The sequence below is a fragment of the Panthera pardus genome, unplaced genomic scaffold (genome assembly GCF_024362965.1).
Source record: "Panthera pardus isolate Hobbes unplaced genomic scaffold, ASM2436296v1 HiC_scaffold_16, whole genome shotgun sequence".
Lineage (NCBI taxonomy): Eukaryota > Metazoa > Chordata > Mammalia > Carnivora > Felidae > Panthera > Panthera pardus.
Genome location: NW_026526721.1, coordinates 133,579,478 through 133,604,386, shown reverse-complemented (window position 1 = coordinate 133,604,386; position 24,909 = coordinate 133,579,478). Strand labels below are relative to the sequence as shown.

The 24,909-nt window shown below is 34.0% G+C and overlaps 1 protein-coding gene across 11 annotated transcripts in view; it reads left to right on the top strand.

Moving 5' to 3' along the window:
• Positions 1–24,909, top strand: part of TBC1D5 (TBC1 domain family member 5) — a 533,248-nt gene that overhangs the window by 169,501 nt on the left and 338,838 nt on the right. For 10 of the 11 annotated variants that reach the window (XM_019435515.2, XM_019435530.2, XM_019435508.2 and 7 more), the window contains one exon: positions 21,918–22,049. In XM_019435515.2, coding sequence (XP_019291060.2) covers positions 21,953–22,049 — 97 coding nt within the window. In that variant the 5' untranslated portion in view covers positions 21,918–21,952. Of the gene's footprint in view, positions 1–8,411; positions 8,691–21,917; positions 22,050–24,909 lie in introns of those variants that run through there. The other variant, XM_019435557.2, reaches the window with a different exon arrangement.

Sequence of the window (24,909 nt, the reverse complement as noted above, 5' to 3'; positions counted from 1 at the left end):
TGCTGGAGAGAAGGTACACTTTTTTGGGTATTGTTTTTCTTTTATAATACAAAAGACTACTTTTTGAAGTAAAAGCTTTGTAGGCTAGTTGCTGAATAACTTTGGGAGTATTTTCAGAAAGAGAAATGATTGCCACCAGGTACACTTGTTTCCTGCTGTGTGAAATTCTAACACTCTATGTTGGAATATGTCCTATATCGAGTTTTATAGTTACGTGTTTTAAATCTTAGCCAACTTATTTTAAAAATTTTTTGTTTTGAAAAATTGAAAAAAAGTAAAAGAAGAACTTGACAAGATTGTAAACTTGTCAGCCACATTCCTCACATCTTGTTCTCCCGAGCAAAGTGAGGAGATGGAAGAATTGAGGTTTCATACATGTCTCATTACACATATTGCAGTGAACAGCTAGAGAATCGTATCATGAAATCAGCTAGTCTCACGTGCAGTGTGATCAGGTTGTTACTATGGTAACATTTCCATTTGTGGGTTTTTGTAGAGTTAAAATTTGTAGTCATCACGTGACACCACCATTGGCTTTTGATTTTGCATGTAAATAAATCACTATACTACCTGCATGCTATTAAGTAGCACCAGTCATAGCACTTAACTACCACCCATACACTCTAGGCTAGGGAATCAAAAACAGAAAAATGAAAGAAATGTGAAATTACATTTTAAGACTGTCCTGACGTTGCTGCTAAAATGTTAAATGTTTCTTTAAAGGAGTAAGAGCATTGCCAACTAGTTGCTCTCTACGATGCCTTCATTTTGTAAGTATGTGATATGAAACTGGTTAGGCATGGTAGCAGTAGGAGGTAAGGAGGGCTTTAATTTATCAGCTAAAGGGGTGCTAAATAACCAAAACAGAAGTAATGACCCTTCTGAGACTGAGAAGGTTCATTTGAAAGCAGTCCTCTTTCATTTTAACCTTATTAACTGTTTGACATTTGTTCTGTTTCCAGACATTCAGAGTTGTCCTGCTCATTTCACTTCTGATTATAAAATCAGACTCTAATATCTTAGATTAACTTGGATTAAAATAGCCTATAATGTTCCCTTGTATCAATTACTGTATTCTAGTAAAGATTCCTACTGTTTTTGTTTTGTTTTGCTTCCTAAAGCCCCCTGCTGCTGTTGATTACACCTAGATCTGCTACTGATTGGAACTGTTAAAAGGCAAAGATAGTGTGGCTGGTTGCTGAATCATTTAATTGTAGGGCTAATAAGAGATGTTCTCTCCGGGACCTGAAAGAACTAGTGACACTAGAATATTACGTATGAAGAGGCCAAGGACTATTCTTCTGCACTTTAATAAGTTTTGAAGGTGTGAAATTTATTTACTTGTAACATAATAAAGGAATATCAGTAGCCTCGTTGGCTTCTGAAACTGTGTAACTGAATTCTGTTGAGGAAAAGAAAAGGGAGGAGAAATTCTAGAGAAAATTTATAGCGCTAACAATTATTTTTCCCTGGGAAATGACTACTGTTATCAAAATAAAACAAATGGAATAACTATATAAAAATGTTAATTCAGTAGGTGAGACATTTGATAATAAAATGGCAGGAAATTCAAAGTTAAATTGTAATTTGTAATTGAGGCCATATGTGTAAGCCCAATGCACAGTATGGAATGAAGTTGTATAAGGCGTAAGCTCCCCATGAGAAGTTTACATACAAGTTTTGGAATCTAGGGATAGGGTTTTTGTGATACATTCAGGTGTTTTATGAGGCACCCACAGATCGAGAACAACTATTAATTTGTGCACTCACTATTTCATAAACTGAGATCATTAGGTCTGTGCCGGACTTAGAGATTATTTGAGGGGGAGAGCTATTCGTAGGTGTATTCAATGATGCTTTATGATATTGCTACTCCTGTTCATTATAAATAACTGCCTCTTCTAAAGACATTTCAGTTTTCTAAGTGCAAACTAAATCTGTGGTTTTAGGTAATTTGTTTGAAGGTATGTACATCTGTTGGGAAGTACTGACTGACTATAGCTTCAACTGGGAAAAAGCGAATGTTCTTTTAAGATATTTTTTGAAACATTTTAATGAGGAGACTTACATGAAGGCTGCTGTCAGGAAGGTGTTGGAGAGGGGGGAAGAGGCCAGTTAGAAAAGTCTGTGCTGAGGATTAGGTGGCAAGTAATGGGTGCTGTAATTGGAATGGTGATAGTGGAAACGAGGCACAAGTCACAGTGTTGGTGTCTCTTACTTTTTATTGAGGAACCATTGAATCAAGCATCAAAACACTGATACAATGGCTGAAATCTTATTAATGACTAAATGAGTATTTATGCCTTAAGTAATAAACCGTTAGACTGTAAGCCCTTAAAGGCTGATCATTCATTTTTGTGATCTCAGCACTTGACACATTACATTGCTGATAGTAGTCATTCAATCTGCTAGAGTGAAAAAAAAGTAAATAAAAGAGAAAGCCCTTGTTTTGGTTTGGTAGGACTGTGAAGCAAAGTACCACAAACTTAGTGGCAGAAACAACAAAAATGTATTGCCTTACGGTTTTGGAGACTAGCAGTCTGAGATGAAGGTGCTGGCAGGATTGGTTCTTTCTGAGGGCTTTGGAGGAAGGATCTGCTCCAGGCCTGTCTCCTTGGCTTGTAGAGGCTGTCTTCTCCCTGTGTCTTCTCATCCTCTTCCCTCTGTAGGTGTCTAAATTACCACTTATATTACCCCTTACACTTAAGAAGACCTGTCATATTGCATTAGGGCCCACCTTAATGATGCCAAATTTAACTCGGTTTTCTTCTTAAGGCTCTGTCTGCAAGGTCACACTCTTAAGGTCACACTCTGTGGTACTGGGGGTTAGGACTTAAACAAAGGAATTTTGAGGGGAGGGTCATAATTCAACCACTAATAACTCTCTTTGGAGTTGATATTGTTGATAGGCCAATGGCTAATGACATATACAGTTAATCAAAAAGTAAATATGGTCATTTTGCAGTTAATGGCAGTATAGGGACCCACAGATATATGTCCCTTTGTAATTACTACCGTGTAACATAATTTTTACCTCAGTTTTATTGTTTTTCAATTTATATCTGCAATTTGACAGCTAACCATTGTACTGGTTTCCATCTAGTGGCAGAAATAGGAGATAGGAGGCTGTTGGAAAAGTACAATAGAACTAATTTCCTAGTCTTCTCTCCCATTTTATTTTACCCTGTTTAGAATAAAGCATTGTCCACCCCCACCACCCAGACTTCTTAAATTGTAGGAAAACAAGCATTATCTAAATATTATTGATAATAATGAAATTACATTTATAATGTTGTAGTAGGTGAGTTTTTATGTAAAATTCTGAACAGGTAGTCCATTATCTAGAACACATGTTCTCCAAATGTGGTCCCTCAATCAGTAGCTCAGCCTTACCTGGGGACTGTTAGGTAAAGCAAATTCTTTTAGGCTCTATTCCAGACCTATGGGTCAGAAATTCTAACGGTGGAGTCTAAAAATCTGTGTTTTAATAAGATCTTCAGATGATTCTGTATACACCAGCATTTGAGAACCACTCATATATTGTGAATATATGTATACTGTACAATACCTAACTATTGTTTTCAGTAATTACAGAGGCTTAGAGTTATATGTATTTTTTCTTTCTAATATTATTTTGGTTATATTATCTGATACTGAGTCTTTGATTAGGAATGCTACCCAAAGTTACTACATTATTTTTATGGGAAACCATTAATTTCTATTGTTGGCTTATTGTGTGTCTTTCTAGAAATGTTTTATGCATGTAAAAGCAAATAAAACTCTCTCTCCTGCTCTTTTTCCCTCCCTCCCCCTCTCTCTATATATGCGCACGTGCGCGCGCACACACACACACACACACACGTGTATATATTCTCCTTTTTTTTTCTTCCTGTACAGATGGTAACATAGGACCTTGTTGTATTCACTTACCATTGTTACTTGGAAGACTTTCTCTATCAATGAGTCATTTTTAGTTTGTCTTTCTCTTCTTCTTTTTTAAAATAGCTATATAGTGCTACGACTGTATGCATGTACAGTAACTTATTTAATAAGTCCCCAATTGATGGACATTTAGGTTTGTTTCACCATTTTGCTATTTAAAAAATTCTGTGAGAAATATTCTTGTGAGTGGAGTACAGAATGTTTTTTAGAAGATTCACATTAAAAACTCACAGCATATATAAAAGTTATATCTATATTATTTTACATGTGTAGGTATAGTCATAGTATATTTTCCTAAGAATGTAATTACAAGGTCAAAGCGTGTGTATATCCTCATTTTTAAAAAAAATTTTAACGTTTATTCAGTTTTTGAAAGAGCGTGTGAGCTGGGGAGGGGCAGAGAAAAAGAGGGAGAATCTGAAGCAGGCTCCAGGCTCTGAGCTGTCAGCACAGAGCCCAACGTGGAGCTCAAACTCAAGAACCATGAGATCATGACCTGAGCCGAAGTCGGACGCCTAACAGACTAAGCCACCCAGGAGCCCCTATGTACTCATATTTTTGATAGCTATTTATAAATCATGCTCCAAGGAGGATTTGTGCCCCCTTAAGAGATAAAAATTACTATTTCAAAATGTGTTTATTTAAAGGTGTACAGCAGCGTTATGTACTAGTCTTATATTTTTGAGGGGAAAAAATCTCCGTTAAGCTGAAAAGAAAACATAAAACTTAACCTAGTGTCTTTAACAAACAGTGTATAAAGAATGCTTCAGAGTTTCTTCCATTAGGTTATATATTTTAGACACTTCTTGATGCATAAATTGAAGATAGGATTGAAGATTGTCTCCACTAATCTGAAGTAAGTCTACATTTAGTGATTCATTAAAAAGTAATTTTTACATATCTGGAAAAACAGATCTTTGAAATAGTTTTGGTTTATGTCAGTGAGTACTTGGACAATCTTTAAATGTGGGGATTATTTGAGATACTACATATGTAGTTGTTTAAAAATTTATGATTTTTTTTTTTGGTAACCGCCATAATGTTTTTAATTAAAACTCTTTTTAGGTTTTTCATTTACGCAGTATCATTGGTTTATATTGTGTTAATCATTTCAAAATTTAAAATGAAGCAGTAGTGAGACATAGAGCATTGGTTTTTTTGTGTGTGTTTTTAAAAACATTCTATACTCCACCCACCCTCCCCGCCCCCCCCCCCCCCCCTTTTAACACTCTCTTAACTTAAAACTACTAAACAGATTTTTATTTTAATCTTTGGAACAAAAATTGTTCTCTTGGGCTGATACCAGTACTTTCTATGCCAAGTTACAGACCGGAATCTATTTTTATAGGCCAAGATACAAACCTCTGAAAACCAGAGTTTATAATGGAAACATTGACAGGTCCTTAACTATCACAGCACACATGGCACTGCTGAAATCATAAGGTACAAGGCACAAGATTTCACATGCTGGGTGAGCATTGAATTTTTCAGTAATTGTATTGTCAGATGCCTCTCAGCTAGGGTTTGATAAGCGTCACCTGCAAATGGAGCTACGCTAGGGGCCATGAGCGCATTGCTGGGCCTGATTCCTGCCCTCTGAACACTTATGCTGAAGCACACAGACACTGAGAGGCACTGGGATAAACCTGTTGGGCTTAGAGAAGGGACTTGGTTGGAAAGAAGTGTGGGAACTTGCTTACCTCTAGATTTAATTTGTGCTACAACGCTGAGAATCCTGCATGTTTTTTGCAGGTAGGTCATTATGCATGCGTTCTGGGTATTATTACAAAACAGGTAAAACTGATCAATCACATCTTCATTTTAATTCTATCACAAAAGAAAGTTTAAACTTGAGATTGTTACGTAACCAAACAAGTTTGATATTGAGCAGTTAGGTGAATTAAAAACTCACCATTTTACTTCCTCTTTGAGGAAACCTATCTAGGTTAAAAAAAAAAAAAAGAAGAAAAGAAAAAGAAACAGCCTTCTTCAAAGACTACATCTGATTACTCAGCTTTATTTGATTAAAGAAAAATCATGAAAACCACCACCCTGGGTCCTTTGATATAAATCAAATATATTTAATTTGAATGTTCATTGCAGGTTGGATTCTTGCATTTGTAACACCAACATTGTCTCCTTTCTTACTGCCTTTTCTTTATCTTGTTAAATTCTGGAGAGAAGTGGAGGTGTTATGTCAGATATGCTATCTCAGAGGCATTGTGAAGTGTTAGAGAAACCAGTATCTTGTGGGAAGATAATGAAGTGATAGTTTGTTGTTACAGATTTTGTAAGTACTGCCAGAAGGAATAGGGAAAAGAAGATGTTAATTTGAATCTGAATCAGATTTTCTGTTCTAGTTTAAATTTGCCTTATTCATTGACCTCTATCCATATACATTTCATAAGATTTAGATAGGAGACAGGCCTGACATCCCAAGAGGCATCTTTTTTATGTTTCAGACCGGTTTTCCACTAAGAAAGAGAATATGGACATTTTAGGAGTAGTTTAAGAGTTTTGAATCTGTGATTAAATTTCTTCCCCTAATGTGTTAGAAATAATGCTTTTGTATCTTGAAAGATGGAAAATCTAAATGTAAGCTATTTAATTCTGTACATCTGTAACAGTTCTAGAAATAGGGGGTCCTCATTTTATCTATTTTTTTTAAGTTTGTTTATTTTGAGAGAGAGAGAGAGCATGTGCATATGTGAGTGGGGGAGGGACAGAGAGAAAAGGGGAGAGAGAGAGAGAGAGAGAGAGAGAGAGAGAGAGAGAGAGAGAATGAATCTCAAGCAGGCTCCTCACTGTCAGTGCAGAGCCTGATGGGGGGCTTGAACTCACGAATCACGAAATCATGGCCTGAGCCGAAATCAAGGGTCGGATGCTTAGAACTGACTGAGCCACCCAGGCACCCCTTGATCTGTTTCTCTATGGAGGAAAGTATGTACACTAGCTCTCCCGTCTGCTTCTCTTTGCCCTTGCTGTAGAAAACCTCACCACAATTTTCAGGAACTACAATCTTGATCTTGGTTACTTAGGGGCAAGGTAATACCACCTCATTTTTAAAGTATCATTTTATTTCACTATGAGGTAAAATGGAGGAGTGTGTGTTATATTTATATCTATAGATAGACACTGAGTTCCTAGATTTTCAGATTTGTCTGCTTTATAAATTGTTCCAGAAACAAAAGTACAATAATGTGAGCAGATCTTAGTACATAAAACAGAAATCCGGAAGGATCGAGAGAGCTGACTAAACTTAGTCCTTTGTAATTCACATCCATAGCCGGAGGGCTAGTAAGTGCTAAAGGCCTGTGATGTATCAGACCGTTCACAGAATCTATTCTATACTGATCCAGTTACTAAATTCATCTGGTGTGGTCTTACCACTAGCAGTTTCTAACTGAAATAGTTTTTAGGAAGGGTAGTATGTTAATCAGTGAAAGGAGAGACTTAGATTTTGTTTTGCCTTTGTGCCTCATAAAGCAGAGGTTGTATGAGTTGGTGCCAAGGTTTTCTTTCCCCAGCTCATTCATGTGTTCATCCTCCCTTCCATTTTTCTCTTACTAGGACTTGATATATAGACACTGGGCTAGGAGTCCTGACTTCAGTAGTCTGTAGTTGTCATTTACTCAGAAACAACTAAAGGTCTTGAATCCATACAAAATAAGATCAAATTACATTTAGTATTGTATTTTATTTCTTATGGCTTCCTAATTTTATGTATCGATGGATTGATTGTAGGTGTTTCACTTCTCCAAAAATACTGCAAGCATCTTAAGGATTGTCGTCTGGCTAGAAGCCCTTTAGTGTGACTTGTTTTTTTGTCCTTTACTAGACCTTACCTTCCTCCTTCTAATGTGCCACCGTCTTGGTGTTACTCCTAAGACTGATCTTTAGCTTTATTCCTAACTTTTCTGAGGCAAGGCTCTTTTCTGAAGAAGGTCCTGAGAGGATGGCCTAGGAGCTCACTGCTTCTCCTCATTTGAGACCTGTAGTGTAGTTTCTATCATATCATCTCGTATGCCCATGCAAAAGCCCCCAGTCCCTTTGCATCCCAGTCAGAGTATAAACCAGAGTCCTTTCATGGCCTAAAAGGACATCGGTGACCTGGCCTCTCTCCTGTCTCTCCCTCCATGCCCCCCCCCCCACCATCTGTCTTCATTTACACCCCAACCTTCTTTGTTCCTCCAAAACTCCTAGCCGTTTCCCATTTTATCTGCTTTTGCTCTTCCCAGCAAGCTCTGCCCCCAAGTGATCGGGTGGCTTGTTCCCTCACTTTATTCAAATGCTAACACCTCAGAAAGGCCTTCTATGACTACACTTTCTCAAATAAGCTCCCAGCTCCCAAATACACTCTCAGTCATGCCCCATCATCATTTTCTGTCCCCTTATCCTCTTTACATTTCCTTCATAGCATATGTCACTACTTGACATGTAAATTATTTTTTATGCTTAGTTTATTTGTCTTCCTCTAGAATGTAAATTCTCTGAGGACAGAGACTGTCTTGTTCACTTCTAAATGATTACCTTCTGGACTAGCTGCCAGCACATGGGAGGATTTAACAAGTATTTACTAAGTTGAATGTGTGTTACACTTGAGCAGCCCCCTTTCTCCAATTTCTCCTTTCTTTCTTCTTTCCTTTCTCAATAAACAAAATGAGAAACTATTATGTGAAATCTAATTGTAATGTATAAGTGGGAAAAAAAATCCTATGGGATACTCAAAGGATCCATATTTTTGAACTGTGAGTATATTCTGTCTTTCATCTTGTTCTAATAACCTAATTGTGTAAATACAGCCATCAGAGCAGTGGCAGTGTGGTGGTGATAGTAGTAACAATAATAGCTAACATTTATTGAGTGCTTACTATGTGTGTGTCTGGTAATGTTCTGAGTTCTTCAAATTTGCTTAATTCTCACAGAACCTATGAAATGGATATTTCTCATTTTACATTGAGGAAACTGAGGCACAAAGAGTTTAACCAACTTACCTAAAGTCAGATAGTTAATAAGGTCATTTCCTCAATTTGTGCCTAGAAAATGCGACTCTAGTTTTATGTCAACAAAAGTAGATTGTAGAAGTTCCCTTCTGTGGGAATAGTGAAACACGGTCATGGAAAGAAGAATGATTTGGGAGGGGGTTCCTTCTTTGGGCTGTTCTTCCTTTTTTATTCTTTTGGATGAGAACCTGTTTTGCTTACATTTTCCTCATTGGAAGTAGAAATATGATACTGGCTTTTACATGATCAAGTTTCCAAATTTATTCATTTAACTGTTTACGGCAGAATGGAAAAGAATTAGGAAATTTCAGAGAGAAGGGAGCATTTGAGATGAACTTTGGGAAGTAATCAGTGGAATGTGGTCCGATGGATATTTATTCAGTAATATTTACTATTTGCCAGGTCATGAGAATAGAAAAGTGTTTGTTTGTTTGTTTGTTTGTTTGTTTGTTTTTAAGAAATATTTCAGAGAGAGGAATGGGATGGAATAGGTTTTCTTGACCAGGGCTAGTTGCCCAAATAAAAAGAGAGAGAGGTGGGAGAACATTGGATGTCTTTAGAGAATGAAAATATATGAAGGAGAAGATTAGAAAGTTAGATATGGGTAGATCATGAAAGGTATTGAGAACCTGTAGGTGTACTTATGTCGGCAGCATCATGGAATCATAATTACCTCTTGACTTCTTAGAGTTAGAGCTTTTCTAATACATCTCCTTTGCTATGAGATTCTGTCCTATATTACATGGTATGCACATTTTCTACATTCTGCCTCCTGTCAGATTCTAAATGCCAAGACAGCAAGGATGTTGCCTGTCCTCATTCTTTATTCCCTGGTGTTCCTTTCCTAGTGCCATTAAACATAGTGGAAAGCCAGTAAGGATGTCTTAAAATGAATTTCTGAAGAAGTCTGAAATTCACGTCCCAACCACTTGGTGTGTGCCGTTGGGCTGAGATCTTTAATCTGCCAGCCCCAATATCCATATACATAAAATAGAGATGATAATAATGCCTTTATGATTAAGATTCCTAAAGGTATTGAATGGGATAATAACATAAAGCACAATGTCTGGCATTTACTAAGCATTCAGTAAAATATTAGTAATCATGAGTAGTGCATGCCTCTCAGCATAGAGAAAAACATCGAACAGATTACTATAATCATTTTTAAAGTTCTTTTTTGTTCAGGAACATAATCTGTTGTTCATTGTACCATATTTAGAAAAGGAAAATCTGGTTTTCTTTAAATCATTCTTTTCAGAGTGCATCCTACAATATAATTCACCAAATGAGGACCATTTAAAGTGTATATAAATGATAATATACTAAATTAAATATTATATTTAATATAATTTAATAATGTACTTCTGATTTTTTAATACTGGACTAAAATTGCTGTGTATCCATGCTTTATTTTTTTTAATCCTATAAATTATTAAGCACAAAAGACAGCACAGCTGAAAATTGGGCAAAGAATGTGAACAGGCAGCTCTTAGAAAAGGAGACCCAAATGGCCAGTAAACAGATGTGAATGTTTAATTTTATGCATCAACTTGAGTGGGCCACAGGGGCTTCCCAGATTTTGGTCAGGCATTATTGTAGGTGTTTTTGTGAGGGTGTTTTGGATGAAATTAATATTTAAATGAACGGAAAGCAGATTGGCCCTCATAATGTGGGTGGGCCTCATCTTATCGGTTGAAGGCCTGAATAGAACAAAAGGCTGACCTTTCCCCCAGCAAAAGGAATTCTACAGCAGTTCTGACTTGGACTTCATCTGCATCACCTCTTTTTGCCTGATGGCCTTCAAACTATATCATCAGCTTCTCCTGTCCAGCAGCCTTTGAAATAGAACACTGGCTATTCCTGGATCTCCAGCCTGCCTTCTTGCCTGCATTGCAGGTTGAACTTGCCAGTTCTGTAATTATGAGCAACATTTCCTTATAATAAAACTCTGTCTGTCTCCTCCTTTGCTTTCTGAAATCCTCTATTTCTCTGGAGAACTCTGACTATATGACAGATGAAGAGAGTTTCGGTCAAGAAATAGGGAGATGCTAATTTAAACCACAGTGAGATACCACTTCATACCATTCAGAATGGAGAAAGGCTCATGATATTCAGAGCTGGTAGGGATGTAGAGAAACAGGAACTGTCCATACGAACATGTAAACTGGTATAGCACCACTTTGGGTAGAAGTTTGGCAATATTTTGTTAGAATTAAAGATGGGCAACAATTTTGATCCGGCAATTTCACTTCTAGATTAAAATTACTAGGTTTTTCATCAAAATAAGATTGCATTAAATGTTAAGGTAGGATATCAAAATTTAGTTTTGTGTTAATATTATTCTCATTAAAATTGTTTCATGATCCATTTTTATATTTGGTTGCTTATTTAGCTATAGATATATGTATGTGCCCTGCCTGTGGGCTCACGATTGCTGTTTTGCACTGACTTCCATAGGGTACCTAATAAGATAATTTTGAAATGAGATGGTTTAAAGAAATACATCAATTTCAGTCACTATAATCCACTGTTAAATTCTAGTAGTAACTAAAAAATATAGTTTAATTTCATACATTTTTTTTGGTGCTAACACTCCAAATTTTGTAAAGAATAATCTTGATGTTCCAAGAGGATGTGCATGCCATATGAAATAATCCATATCATATTAGAAGGCAAAGTATTAGTTTCTCAAATATGAGTAAGAAAAAAGGTGATACCAGTGCATTTGTGTAATTAAATTATGTAAGTTTACTGCTTTGACCTCTTATATTCATTCATTGCATTTAAATAGTGACCTTTCTTAAATATTTAGTAAAAACTTAGAGCTTCATAGTATTTGGACAAAGTCGTCTTACTATATTAAAAAAAAAAAAACTGGCCATCTTAATCTTTTGCTTGATTTTCTAGGATTTAAAATCCCAGGAATTTAAAATATTATGTATTTATGGTTTTTAAAGTTACAAAAACATTTTTTTGCTAAGGAAGACTTTGTGAAAATGTACTTAAGTGAAAGTGAATATATTTGGACTTGTGGGGGAAATTATTACCCGGTTTCAAAAGTTTTTGTAGGAAAAATTACAATATGATAATGTCACTTAAACTGCTTGATCCTGTTTAGTCTTTTTAGAAATTAAGATAAAACTTCTAGGCCCTAAACAGTTCAAAGCTTCAGTTCTCTAAATCAATATGTAAATAGCACATTGTAATTCTGAATGGCTGTGTCATTGTTTTGCAAATGGTAAAGCTTGGCATGAAGTTTGTAATCTCCCTTTAAATTTTTTGCTCCCTTTAAATGTTTGCTAAAAATTTTGGGCAAACATTATCAAAATTTTAGAAATTATGCAGGGGTTTCATTTAAATCAGTATGGTAAGGCTTAAAAAGAGTATATTAAATCTGAAAACATGGCTGGAAAAAAAATAAATCAGTATGGTAAGAATTAGGTAAGTCTAATTTAATGTACTTACCTTTTAACCATTTATATGATATTCTTTGAAATTTCAGAGGAAGTATACTACTGAACTCTGCTACAGTATATACACAATAAGAAGGCGTATATATATTTGCTAGTAAAATTCTCTGACCGTTGAGGTAGGGTTTGTGTAGCCTCTTTGTTGTCCCTGTGTATTTGTGTATTTATTCCATTTTGTTAATTGCATTCTTTCATCAACCGTTTCAAGGCCTTTATTTGTTTTATATAGTGTTCATGGAATTATTTTGGTTTTTTAGTATGCATTGGTGTCTTGAAAAATTCTTTCGTAGTAGCCATAGAACTTATGTTTTGTAAAGACATCAAGATATCATGTAAATGCTGTTTTTTATATCATATTCTGTTTTTTATAATTAATCCTTTCTTCTTTATCCATCTTTCATCTTATCAGTGCTTTAAACTTACCTGCTTGTAAAAATGAAATGTAAACAGTTTTGTTCTCATTTTGAGGGCCCATAATGTTCGGTGTTAGAAAACATACAGAAGTTACATATATGTACATAAGTGAAATCTTTTTTCGGTAAAGATGGAACCATTACAATTGAATGGAGAAGCAAAAATTCAGAGACTCTTAAGTCCTATCACTTTCCAGTTAGGCTCAAATTCATTATTTTACAGTAAGTTTTACTATTTTAAGTGGTTATCATTTTCTGCTATCAATTACAGAAAACCTGTATGTATTTATATGGCCTCAAGTTGGAAACTTGGAGTTTTCTTGTCTCTATTATTACTGATGATCTTCTATTATAAATTGAAACATTTTTACGTTCATACTGAAGTTTATGCTCAAATATATAGAAGCTCCTACTCCATGAGCAAATAAGCTAATCAATTTTGGAGTCACCAATCAGTTAAATTAGCAGTTTTTGTATGGAGAATAACATGTCTTCACATTATGCATTTTTGAATAACTTTTTTAAAATTTAAGGTCACACTCAGAGCTTACCATACCTTAGATTCTTATGCAATATCATGCATATTTATTAACATTTTATTTATAATAAAGAATGAAAATATCATATATTTGAATTAAGACTGGTCTCAGCAAATTAACAAAGTTCAATTTTCTTTGTATTTTTTTTTCCTAAATACACCTATGTTCCTTAGGGGTAAAGATAATTTCACTATAAGAATAGTCATATACTCTGTCTCCATTCGGCAGGGTCCTCAGTGGCTCCTGGATTTTTGTTGGGTTGTTTCATTTTTCTGCATTTGGTAGCTGATGATTTCCATTAAGTAGTTGGTTTTTTCATTTGTTTATTATTATATTTCTTTGCAGTTACTTAGGGAACTTGAAAAACAAGTTTCTGTGGGGCCAGGTCAGTGCATTTGAGTAGTATATCTTGGTCTTTCCCATTAGTAATCAGATAGCAGCTCTGGGAAAACAACACTTTACTGCTTTTGGGTGAGTTTTTTGGGAATCTTACTCTCAGAGTTTTGATCTCATCTAATCCTGGGATTCCTATAATGAACATTGCACATATTTTCCAATAGATGTTCATTTTCATTTATCTATTGATAGGATTGTTAGCTAAAGTACAGGATGCACAATTAAATTTAAATTTCAGACAAATTATGAATACTTTTTAGTATAAGTATTTCCAGATCTTTTGTTGTTTTTCTGAAATTGAAATTTAACTAGGCATCCATATTTTTATTTTATTTTATTTCAATTAATTAATAATTTCAATTACTTAATGCTAAATCTGGCAACTTATTTCCTGGGCTCTTTCCTCACTAAACTTTGAGCTCCTTGGGTGAAGGGGGTTGGGTGGAGGTACCCTTATTCATCTGGACCTAGTTTTCCAATCTCCATGGTAGTCTGGTGATTTTCACTGACTGAAAGAATGAAATCTGTAATCAACTAAAATATTTCTTTATATGAGTATTTATAAAGCAACTGTATTCTACTGGGTTTACCCTTTTATGTGAGTTAAATTCATTGAAAATAATGTTTCAATGAAGAGTTGCAGATCTCACTGGTAAAAAAAAAACTTCATCTCCCTTTCTCTTCGTCATCTCTTTTCCTCTTCTCTTTCCAGATCTTACTATAATTAGCTAGCATTAACAGCAAATGTTTACTTTAGTTAAATTATTCAGAACATTTATTTTACTTGTCAAAGGTTAGATCAGGTTGTTGTTTGAACTGGTAATTAAATGCAGCCTAATATGCTCTCATATTTATATGCAATATAAGCCTGGTTCCTCATCATTCTGTATAATTTTGATGTTCAAGGCTGACATTTCAAAAAGGTTTTCTCTATTCAAATATTGCTCATTCTTCTTGAACTCCTAATTGTTTGTTAGAGTTACCTTGATTTTATGAAAGCCTGAGTAAATAGTTTTTTAAAGGCTAGAGGTGTTCTTGATATAAAATGAGGACAGTAACAATTGGAAGTATTTTTGTATGGCTGTAAAATAACAAAAGGTTTGGTCACTAGGCTGATTTGCTTTCCCAGTCTTTGCATCTTGAGCATCGTTCTGGAGAACTCTGAAACCAAATGAGGATATACCCTGAAGAGCTTTTTGTTAGGCCACTTTAACTTTTTATAATGCTAGGTTTTCTCTTGGTTTATATAGTCACAACTGCCACTTGCTATTGCTTTATAGCATTTGAATATTGAAAGGCCAAATATATATATTTTTAAAGTTTATTTACTTGGAGAGAGAGAGAGAGCGAGCACAGGTGAGGGGCAGAGAGAGAGAATCCCAAGCAGGTTCCACACTGCCAGTACAGAGCCTGATATAGGGCTCAGACTCACAAACTGTGAGTTCACGACCTGAGCCAAAATCTAGAGTTGGATGCTTAACTAACTAAGCCACCAGGGAACCCTAAAAGGCCAAATATATTCTTATTTTGTAATATCAATTATTTAAGCCCAGTTGCGAAGCTTTCATATATTGTACTTATTTCTGATTATACATATTATTTATAAATCTAGTATTTTTATAGTGGATTGTTTACTTTAAACATCTTGTTCTGGTAACCTGGAAAATGTAAGAATTAAGTCTTATAATTTTAATTTTCTTTTGATCATTGTTCTTAGTATGTAGACCCTTATTGTATTTCTCTGCCTATTTAATTGGCAACACTTGAATAGTTCAGATGTGTAGTTGCTAAAAGTGAGTTAGGTTTTCAGGATTTTACCAATGAGTGATATTTAATATTGAATGACATGTATTAAGACAAATGCTTTTATATATAATTTATTTGGCATTGTAAATGCATTTATCTTGTGAGAAACAGACCCCCTGTTGTCAGATGAAGTATTCTGGAAAGGTTTGGAGTAAATAAATAATAAAACTACTTTGATATACAATCTAACCAATATTAAATATTAAGACTTTTCAGATGATTGATTTTAATACTTAATTAACTTAAAGTCCAATGTAACCTTCTTGCATTAAAGATGGACAGAATTTTAAAATGGAACTTTATTCTTTCTCTTTCTTTTCCTTCTCTCTTCTCTTTTTCCTTCATTCTTCCTTACTCCTTTCCCACCTCCTTCTCTCCCTTATGATAAAGACTTTAGAACATCATTATTCCCAACCATCAAATTTACCTCTAGCTGCCTTGATTTTAAATCCGTTTACCTTGATTAAAAGGGTTTTTTTTAATAGAAGATTCTATAGATAATGTTTAAATGCTCTCTCTCTTAATTATGAAAATATAGCTTCTATCAAAGTTTGTCGCTTTTATAGCCATGATGTCATGTTTTAGTTTATACACCCATCATGGTAAATGCATGCTATCTGTGACCGATACTTATTCATGCTATATCCTCTCCCTCTTTTATAATTGTGTTCTGGAAATAGTTCATTTAAGCTCTTTGATATGCTTTTCTTATAGGAGATATCTTTATGTAAAGTAATATTACTCTGTCATTTCAGTGTTTGACTTTAAGTTTACCATCAGTCAAGAATTTAAATGAATGAAGTATGCTTATATGAGCTTTTCTGAATATGGATGTCTTTAGAAGACACAATTCAGAATGCTAATTCTCTGCCTGTGTATTAGAAGCTTTGAAAGAATGAATATACACTGAAATGCATAGAACTTCAGACTCAGAGGGAATAAATTATTTTTCTAGAGGCTTTGTTCATGTAATACCATTTTAACGGAAAAAAATTTATTCAACTAACCTTTTGTTTTGTCTGTACCATGCTAAGAGTTTGAAGTTTTCACCTGATGCTTGTATTGCTTCACTTACATGGAAAATAATCTTGTTTTGAAATTTTATTACTGTACTTTAAAACTGTCCTCTAAGCTTTAGTGCTGAATTCTTACCCTTTATTAAATATTAACTATTTTCACAAGACTTCCCTTCTTTCAGTCAGATCACTTTTATCCTAAGATTTAATACCGCAAGAACCAGATCATAAAGCCAATATAACTGTCTTTAAGATTAGTCTTGGAAGGGCACCTGGGTGGTTCAGTCGGTTAAACATTCAACTCTTGGTTTTGGCTCAGGTCATGATGTCATGGTTTTGTGGGTTCGAGCCCCACATTGGACTCTGTGCTGACAGCAGTTTCCGCCTAATGTGTCAATTCCTGTGACCACAGGATGGCAATAAAACCAATTTTGAGTTTTGTGAATTTTAAGTTTATGTGAAGGAGAAAATTTAACTGTTATTTATAGTAATGTAGCAAAGAAGGGATATCTCCTTTCTCAAGTCTTGGAAGGTTATATTGCTGTGCTTTCTGAATTAAAAAAAATAAGATTGCCTTCATTTAAAAATTCTTAGGGTTTTTTTTTCCAGGAAAATTCTAGAGACAGATTGGCATTACTTAAGAAAACTGAAATCCATCAATTATGGGTTTTAGTGGTCATTTACTAAGGTACATATTTGTGGTCATTATATACTTCCTCTCTGTCTACCTGTTATGTAGAGAAGATTAAGGCATATCAAGTATAGAAGTCTAAGTTTGTAACACAAATATAAGATGTAATGGTGAATTGTACATTTCAAAATGTTTATGCCAATTTGACTTTTAATAGTGATTATCTTAAAATTTTCAGATAAAAAAATTCCCTTAATTCTTTGAATTTTTTTCAAATATTTTCCTATGGTCTGATATTTAGAAGTAAAAATACTATTCAATATAGTGATTAAAATAAATATAGACACATTTGCTTAAAAACCTTTGATACTCTCTTTTGTGGTAGTCAAATATTTTTGCAGTTGGTATAGTCACAAAACACAAATTGGAAAATTTTTGAGAAAATTACTTCACATTTAAAAGCAACACTACATTGTGATTTTATAACATTATCATAATAGCAGTAACCATTGCACTTAAGTATTGTTTATTCTAGAAAACTAAAATAGCCCCTGTATTTAAAACAGAACAATGAAAAACAAAGCAGCACCTGTTTAAGAAGTTAATTTTCAACCAGATTATTATTTAAATCCATAACTGAAAGAAAAGAACATCATGTAACTTTTTCTTCAACAGAATTTTTGTTTTTCTTTTAATGTTTACTTGTTTGAGAGAGGCAGACAGAGTGTGAGTTGGGAAGGAGCAGAGAGAGAGGGAGACACAGACTCCAAAGCAAGGTCCAGGCTCTGAGCTGTCAGCACAGAGTCCGACATGGGGCTCGAACTCACGAACTGTGTGATCATGACCTGAGCCGAAGTTGGATGCTCAACCGCCTGAGCCACCCAGGTGCCCCTCTTCAACAGAGTTCTTGAAAATAACTCATTACTTTTCGATCAGTTTGCTTTCTTTGAATAAAAAGAATTTCAGTGATTCAGTTTCAATCTTTACAGGCATAATAAATTAGAATATGGTGGATCCTTGATTATATAGACTAGTTGTAGACTGGTGTATTTGGTAAATTTTTTATTTTTGTTACAACCATATAACCATAACTTGGTTATAACCAAGTTGTCAATTTCTAAAGAATTATTAATAAAGGTAAAAATCAGTGGATGACTTCTTGAACCTAACTTTCTTTAAGGAGCCAAAAGACCTTAGGTATCTTCTAAAATCTTGAATGAATGTATGAATGTCATCATGTTGTATTTTTTTTTTTTAAAAATTTTAGGTTTATTTATTTATTTTGAGAGAGAGAAAGTATGAATGAGAGAGGGGCAGAGAGAGAGGGGGAGAGAGAAAATCCCAAGCAGGCTCCACATTGTCAGCATGGAGCCCAGTGCAGGGCTTGAACTCATGAATGATGAGGTCATGACCTGAGCTGAAATTGGGAGTCAGACCCTTAACCAGCTGAGCCATCCAGTTGCCCCTAGAGTATTTTTTCTTAAAGTTTATTATTTATTTTGATAGAGTGAGTGCATGTGTGTGGGTAGGGCTGAGGGGAGGGGAAGGTGAGAAAGAGAGAGAGAGAGAGAGAGAGAGAGAGCGCGAGCGCGCGCGCGCATGCTCCTTGCTGTCAGTGCAGAACCTGACCATGAGATTGTGACCTGAGCCGAAATCAAGAGTGGGACACTTAACTGACTGAGCCATCCAGGTGCCCCTAGAGTATTTCCTTTTAGCTACAGAAAGGTGTTTTTTTAATGTTCCTTTAAAAAATGTGCTTTGATATCAGTTTGCTAGTTGTTTATTTCTCATAGTTTGAAGTACATGAAATCCCCTTATTTGTATATTTTAAGTTTGTGAAGTCTTTAGTAGTGGAAATGTATTATAAAACTGAGAGATTAAGGTAATGATATGAAAACATGTCTAGGATATTAAAGAGATTTTATAGAAATCTGGCGGTTAACTTGGAATATACATTTTCAAACATTTTCCTTAATAATTTCAAAAGTAGAACAAAATGTATGGAACAAAATATGAATCTTAACATTAAAATAGTTATCCATGGGTCAAATATGCTTTTGAAATGTTTATTCTATACAGGTTTTTGTTTTGTTTTGTTTTTTGTTTTTTGTTTTTGTTTTGTTTTCTAGTTTGAATTACTTGCCAACAGTTTAAAGAGATTTCAAATAAAATTCTAGATTTCTAGCTTTCTTGAAAAAGTTGAAGCAGAGTAAAGGTGTTTCAGTTGTTCACAGATCCCATCCTCTTGTACAGTTTGTTTTGTATTTTGTCTATTTGTCTCATTGTCCAAGAGCCAAATATAGTGCAGGAGTAAAGAATGTGAGCTCTGGAGCTAGACAAGATAGGTTCAAATTCTGGCTTCAACACTTACTACTTGTGTAACTGCAGACAAATTAGTTAATCTCTCTGTACCTCTGTTTTCTCTTTGGTAAAATGGTGATGAATGTACGTCAGTAGGATAGTTGGGAAGATGAAATGATGAGTATACATGAAGCATTTAGAGTGGTCTGTGACTTAATAGTCATTGTCAATAGATGTTAACTTTGATTAATAATGTTTTTTGCCTGATGCCATCAGGCATTTGAGTTTGGTGGCTCTTCTCCATAGTAGAGGACTTTAATCTGATTATTCATTTGGTCAGCAAAATTCATCAGATTCTGTTTTATAGTATATGTAACTGATCATTTACTTTTTCCTGTCCTCTACTGCATTATATTCCTCAGAATTCCTTCTGTATTGTAAGTGCTAAATATATGTTGATTGGTTTGCATACATAAGCAGCAAATATTGACAGTTGTCTAGATTTATGGATTTAGGATTTGATTTTTGGCTTTAGAAATTCTTACTGTATGTTGACAACAAAAGTTTTCCGCCTTGTCTAGTGTTGGTTTTGCCTACCCCTTTGCTCTTGTTTTAGCCACAATCTAAGGCGGAGAGGATTTTTTACCATCTGATTATGAATGTGGGTGGGTGAGAGTTGGAGGGTTCTGGTAAAACTCAGAAAATGTACTAAGTATTTTACAGAGTGAGAGCTTTAGGGAGAAACTAAGCAGGATAGAGGAGCATTTTATGTTGGGAAGAAAAGGATTTGTATATTCATGGGCTTTTCTGGAAACTTTCCTCCATAATTGTCGCCCTATCCTGTAAAATTATGTACTCATTTTTGTTGGTCTTGCTTTTCCGTCAGTTTTCATTTAGTCTTCCTATCATGTCTCCCCTCTCTTGAAACTTAAAATTTCATGTGTTAACATTATTTTGGATGAAAATTAGAGCCCAGTTTATATTTTTGGAAGATTATGACTTGAGAAGGTAATCTGTAGCTCATAGACAGAAAATTTACAAGTAGTGTAGCTTAAACATGTAAAAATAATTAAAAATATCTTTGTTTAAATTGGCATTGTCTATAGAAATCAGAATCAAGGAGGAAAACCTTCAAAACAATTTTTAAAATGTGGTTATTTATATAACTTTGCCTTTTTAAACATAGTAATACCAGGGGTAAAAGTCATAAAGTAGATATAGATATATTTGGGTGCATAGCAATGAAAAAGTTACTTATGTCACAGAAACACCATGTTATTTGAAGACAGACACACTCAGAAAAATATCTATATCACATGACGAAGGTTTAATATTCTTCATAGTTAAAGCATGCTTATAAATTATGAAGACGATGATAATAATAAACTCCATCCACAAAAGATAATAAGTAAATGTCAGAGAAAACATATGAATCTTCAGTAATCTCACTAGTTATCAAGCAAATGCAATATAAAAATTGACTATCACACTCCTCCGTAAAATGAATTACCCATTCCCTCTGTTAATGAGGGTCCAGGGGAATGAATTGTTCTGTATGCAAATCTTTCTGGAGCATAATTTGCTAAAATATATCATAGAATATTATTTTTTTATATACATGTTTTGGTCCAGCAAAGACACTTTTAAGAATTTATCTTAAGGCAATAATCATAGATGTGACACAGAGATATTACTAAAGATATTCATTGTGAAACTGTTTATAGTGTTGAACAACTGAAAGCATTCTGTTTACTAATAAGGAACTGGTTATATAAACTGTTATAGCTATTTAATGGAATACTAGGGATCCATTTGAAGTTATAATATGGTCTTTTTTTATGGGGTAGAAAATACCCACAATAATTTATATAATCAGTATATTTAACATGGTAGATCACATTAAAATAAATTTGCTTTAAATGCCCAGAACAAAGTCAGAAAGGATATGTGTAATAAACTGAAATGTTAACAGGGGTGTTTTTAGTTAATACAATTATGAATGATCTTATTTTGCTAAATTTTCCGTATTTTGAAAGTTTCTATTGTAAATGTGTATTATTTCGGCAGTGAAACAAAAGGATGTTATAAATGGTATGGTAATTTAACTTACAGTTTGACTTTTTGTGCAGAAGTTTATTGAAAATAAGTGTGATTGAACATTGAGGTAATGGTTACCAAGGAAGTTCAGATTTGGGGAGAAATTATTGAAATGGAAATTTTGTGCCAGTTTTCACTTCTTTGCCTATTTCTGCCAATGTGTTGTAACAGTCCCTGAAGCCTGTGGAAAACTTGTTAATGTCTGTAATGCTCATTTAATCATTTCAATGTTGTATTTATTCCCAGTCATAGCAAAAAGAAAAAGTATAATTTTCCTTTTTTTTTTTTTTTTTAATCTCCCAGGTAGTCACTTTCAGTGACATTGTTCGGTTCTCACAATGTATCATTCCTTATCTGAAACTAGACATCCTCTGCAGCCAGAAGAACAGGAAGTGGGCTTTGACCCCTTGTCAAGTTACTCAAACAAGTCTGGAGGTGAGTTTTGTATGCAGATACATTCTATGGTTACTGGGAAATGTAGCAGAGAGCCTCCAGTTAGTTCTGCCTACCTTATGTGTGTAATTCTTTAGATGAAGCTGAGCAGGGCAACATGAAGCACACTTACCTGGATAGGTGGAGAGCACTCTGACAGTAATGAACACCACAAAACATCAACTTTCAATTATAGACAGAAGCATTAGCCAAATGTTTAATGCACCGTCATTCTTTAAAAAAAAAAAAAAAAATCATTATCTTAAATAATTACTTCAGCATAAAGATGTTGAAATCAAAATTGCCTTTGTCGAACATCTTTTAAAGAAGTCTAGCTTTTGGTGTTGATTTTGCAGGGATTTTTTTTGTCTTTTAAAGCAAGTTGACCTTATTCCAGGATAAAGATTTGTCTGATTCTTTTTTTTCACCACTAATTAAAATTTGTGTCCTACTTTTAAAGATCTATGCATTGAAATTGTTAAAAAGAGACTGTTAAAAGTAAACTGTATTCAGGGTCTACCCTATAAAAATTTATCAAATATGTATGTTTCAGAATTCAGTGGTGTTTTCTCAATATTAGTAATAACATAGTATCTTAAAAGGAAGCAGTTTATGCAGATTCCTAAAGCCTTATCCTTGTTTTTGGTTGATTCATTGACTCAAGTAACTACTTAAAATTTTTCAGTCATGACGTACATACATCAGGATTATGAGATTGATTTTAAAAAATCATAACTGGTCAAAGTGATTCACATGTGTTTTGTATACTTCAGATACAATTTTTTTTTTTTCTGTATTGGCATAAAGGTCTGCTATTAACTTGTGTTTTGGGAATTTAAAACCAATGATTGATGTTTTAAAGTGGTTATTTCTTTAGTGATTAAGCCTTGACTTTATGGAGTGCATTTATGTTTTTTGTGCATTTTTACTGCCTTCTGTGTCATACAAATTCCATTGTTATTTTCGATGAAAATGATATAATTTGCCTTACAACTTATTTTTGTGATTTTACTTTTTATTTTCATATGTGCATTTATGAAAAGGTCACAAAAAGACTGTTGTTCAAGGTTTTGATCATATGAAAAAATTGTTATTGTCTCATTTTCATTTCAGCATCTTAAACATTTCAGTGGTAAGAATACTACATCTCCTAGTGATGTTTGTTTTTTAAACATAATACCTATAAGAAACACTAATAATTAAGTCAAATTATTTCACAACCACTTCAAATTATTTCACAAGTCAGTATTTTAAAAGAAAAAATATTTTTGTGATAAGTATATAAAATAATTTCACCAAAATTTTCTGATTTATGTGCTTATTTTAGAACAGCGTGTGTGTGTGTGTGTGTGTGTGTGTGTGTGTGTGTGTGTGTGTGCGTGCGCGCGCATATTTTTCCTGGCCTACTTCATTAAACACTGAGGTTCTATTTTTTTTTTAACTGGTTAAAAAACATTTTAAATTAATTTTATCCTTTATTGTTTGCAGGAATGAGTAGTTACCTTTACTGAAAAGGCTTTTCGTTTATATCCTAGCCTAACATTTCTATGACATACAAAGTTATTAGGACTGAATTGATGTTTAAAAGTGCCATTAATTCATTTACCCCAAATGTTCATTAACAATGTAAATGTATGCTGATGTTCTATGAGACAAGGAAGTGACTAATGACTCTTCCAACTAACAACACTTAAAATGAATAGAAACTTTAGATAGCTAATCTTGAAGTAATCAAGACCCTCATTCAGCTTGGCATCTCTGTATGCTCTAAAACAGCTGTCAACTGTTAAAAATATATACAAAACACACATACGCACACGCACATGCAGAAAGAATGATATGTAAATATCTAGTTCTTGAAAGCCATAAAGGTTACTAACCGTAGTGGGTTTTGTGCATTGTATATGTAAATATTTTATATGAAGCATCTATTTCATCTTCTCAGATTTCCTTTTAGCAGAAAAACATGTGTTGCATTTTAATAGGTTTGTCATATTTATTTGAAGAATCATCACCTTTCTAGTATGTTTGTTTATTTTAATATATGTATTTCATGGGGTTCTCCACGTATTTGAAGCCGGTTACACATTTTTCCCACCAGGGAATTTATGGCAAATGGAGGACTCATTTTGTAAGTAGTCAGGCACTGGACTTAATCAGTGATTTCCCTGTGTGCAAGGCATGGGTTTTTGGTCTTGTTTTTAATTCCTGTTACAGATTCCATAAGTAAACAAACGAGTCTTTAATTTCTCAAAACTGAAATTTTAACATTTATAAAGAAACAGTATATTATTGAGTTAAATGATCCTGAGTATTCTGGAAAGGATAAATAATAATAGCCACATAATTGGAATAATAAAGAGAAAACAGTTTCTCATTGGTTTATTTTCATGGATGGTGGAGGAAGGTGGGTGAGATCAGAAAAATGACCTGTTTGGATATATACATGCAGAATTTTCCATGGGAATCAAACTTTTAACTGCTTGAATTTCTTTTTCAAATAGAGAATAGCATAGAAATTATGACATTTTTCTCTGTGCCCTATTTGGTCATATACATAGTTTACTACTTTAAATTTCAAGATCTTTGATCAAAGGGCATTAATTAGTAATTGGCAAGCTACCTGTAATTCAGTTGAAACTATTACAAAAACCCAAAATGTTTGTTCAACTATTCATGATTATTCATTGTAGGAAAAGAACATTTTCCTCTATTAAGTCTCTTTTGAGAATAGCACTTTGTTACATATTGCCAGAGTTTTTAGCTTCAATTTTATATGCCTTCTTACTTACAGCTTTTATAGTATTCAGATAATTACTTAATGTAATGCTTTTTATATAATATCTGTTTCAAAGCTTTCTTT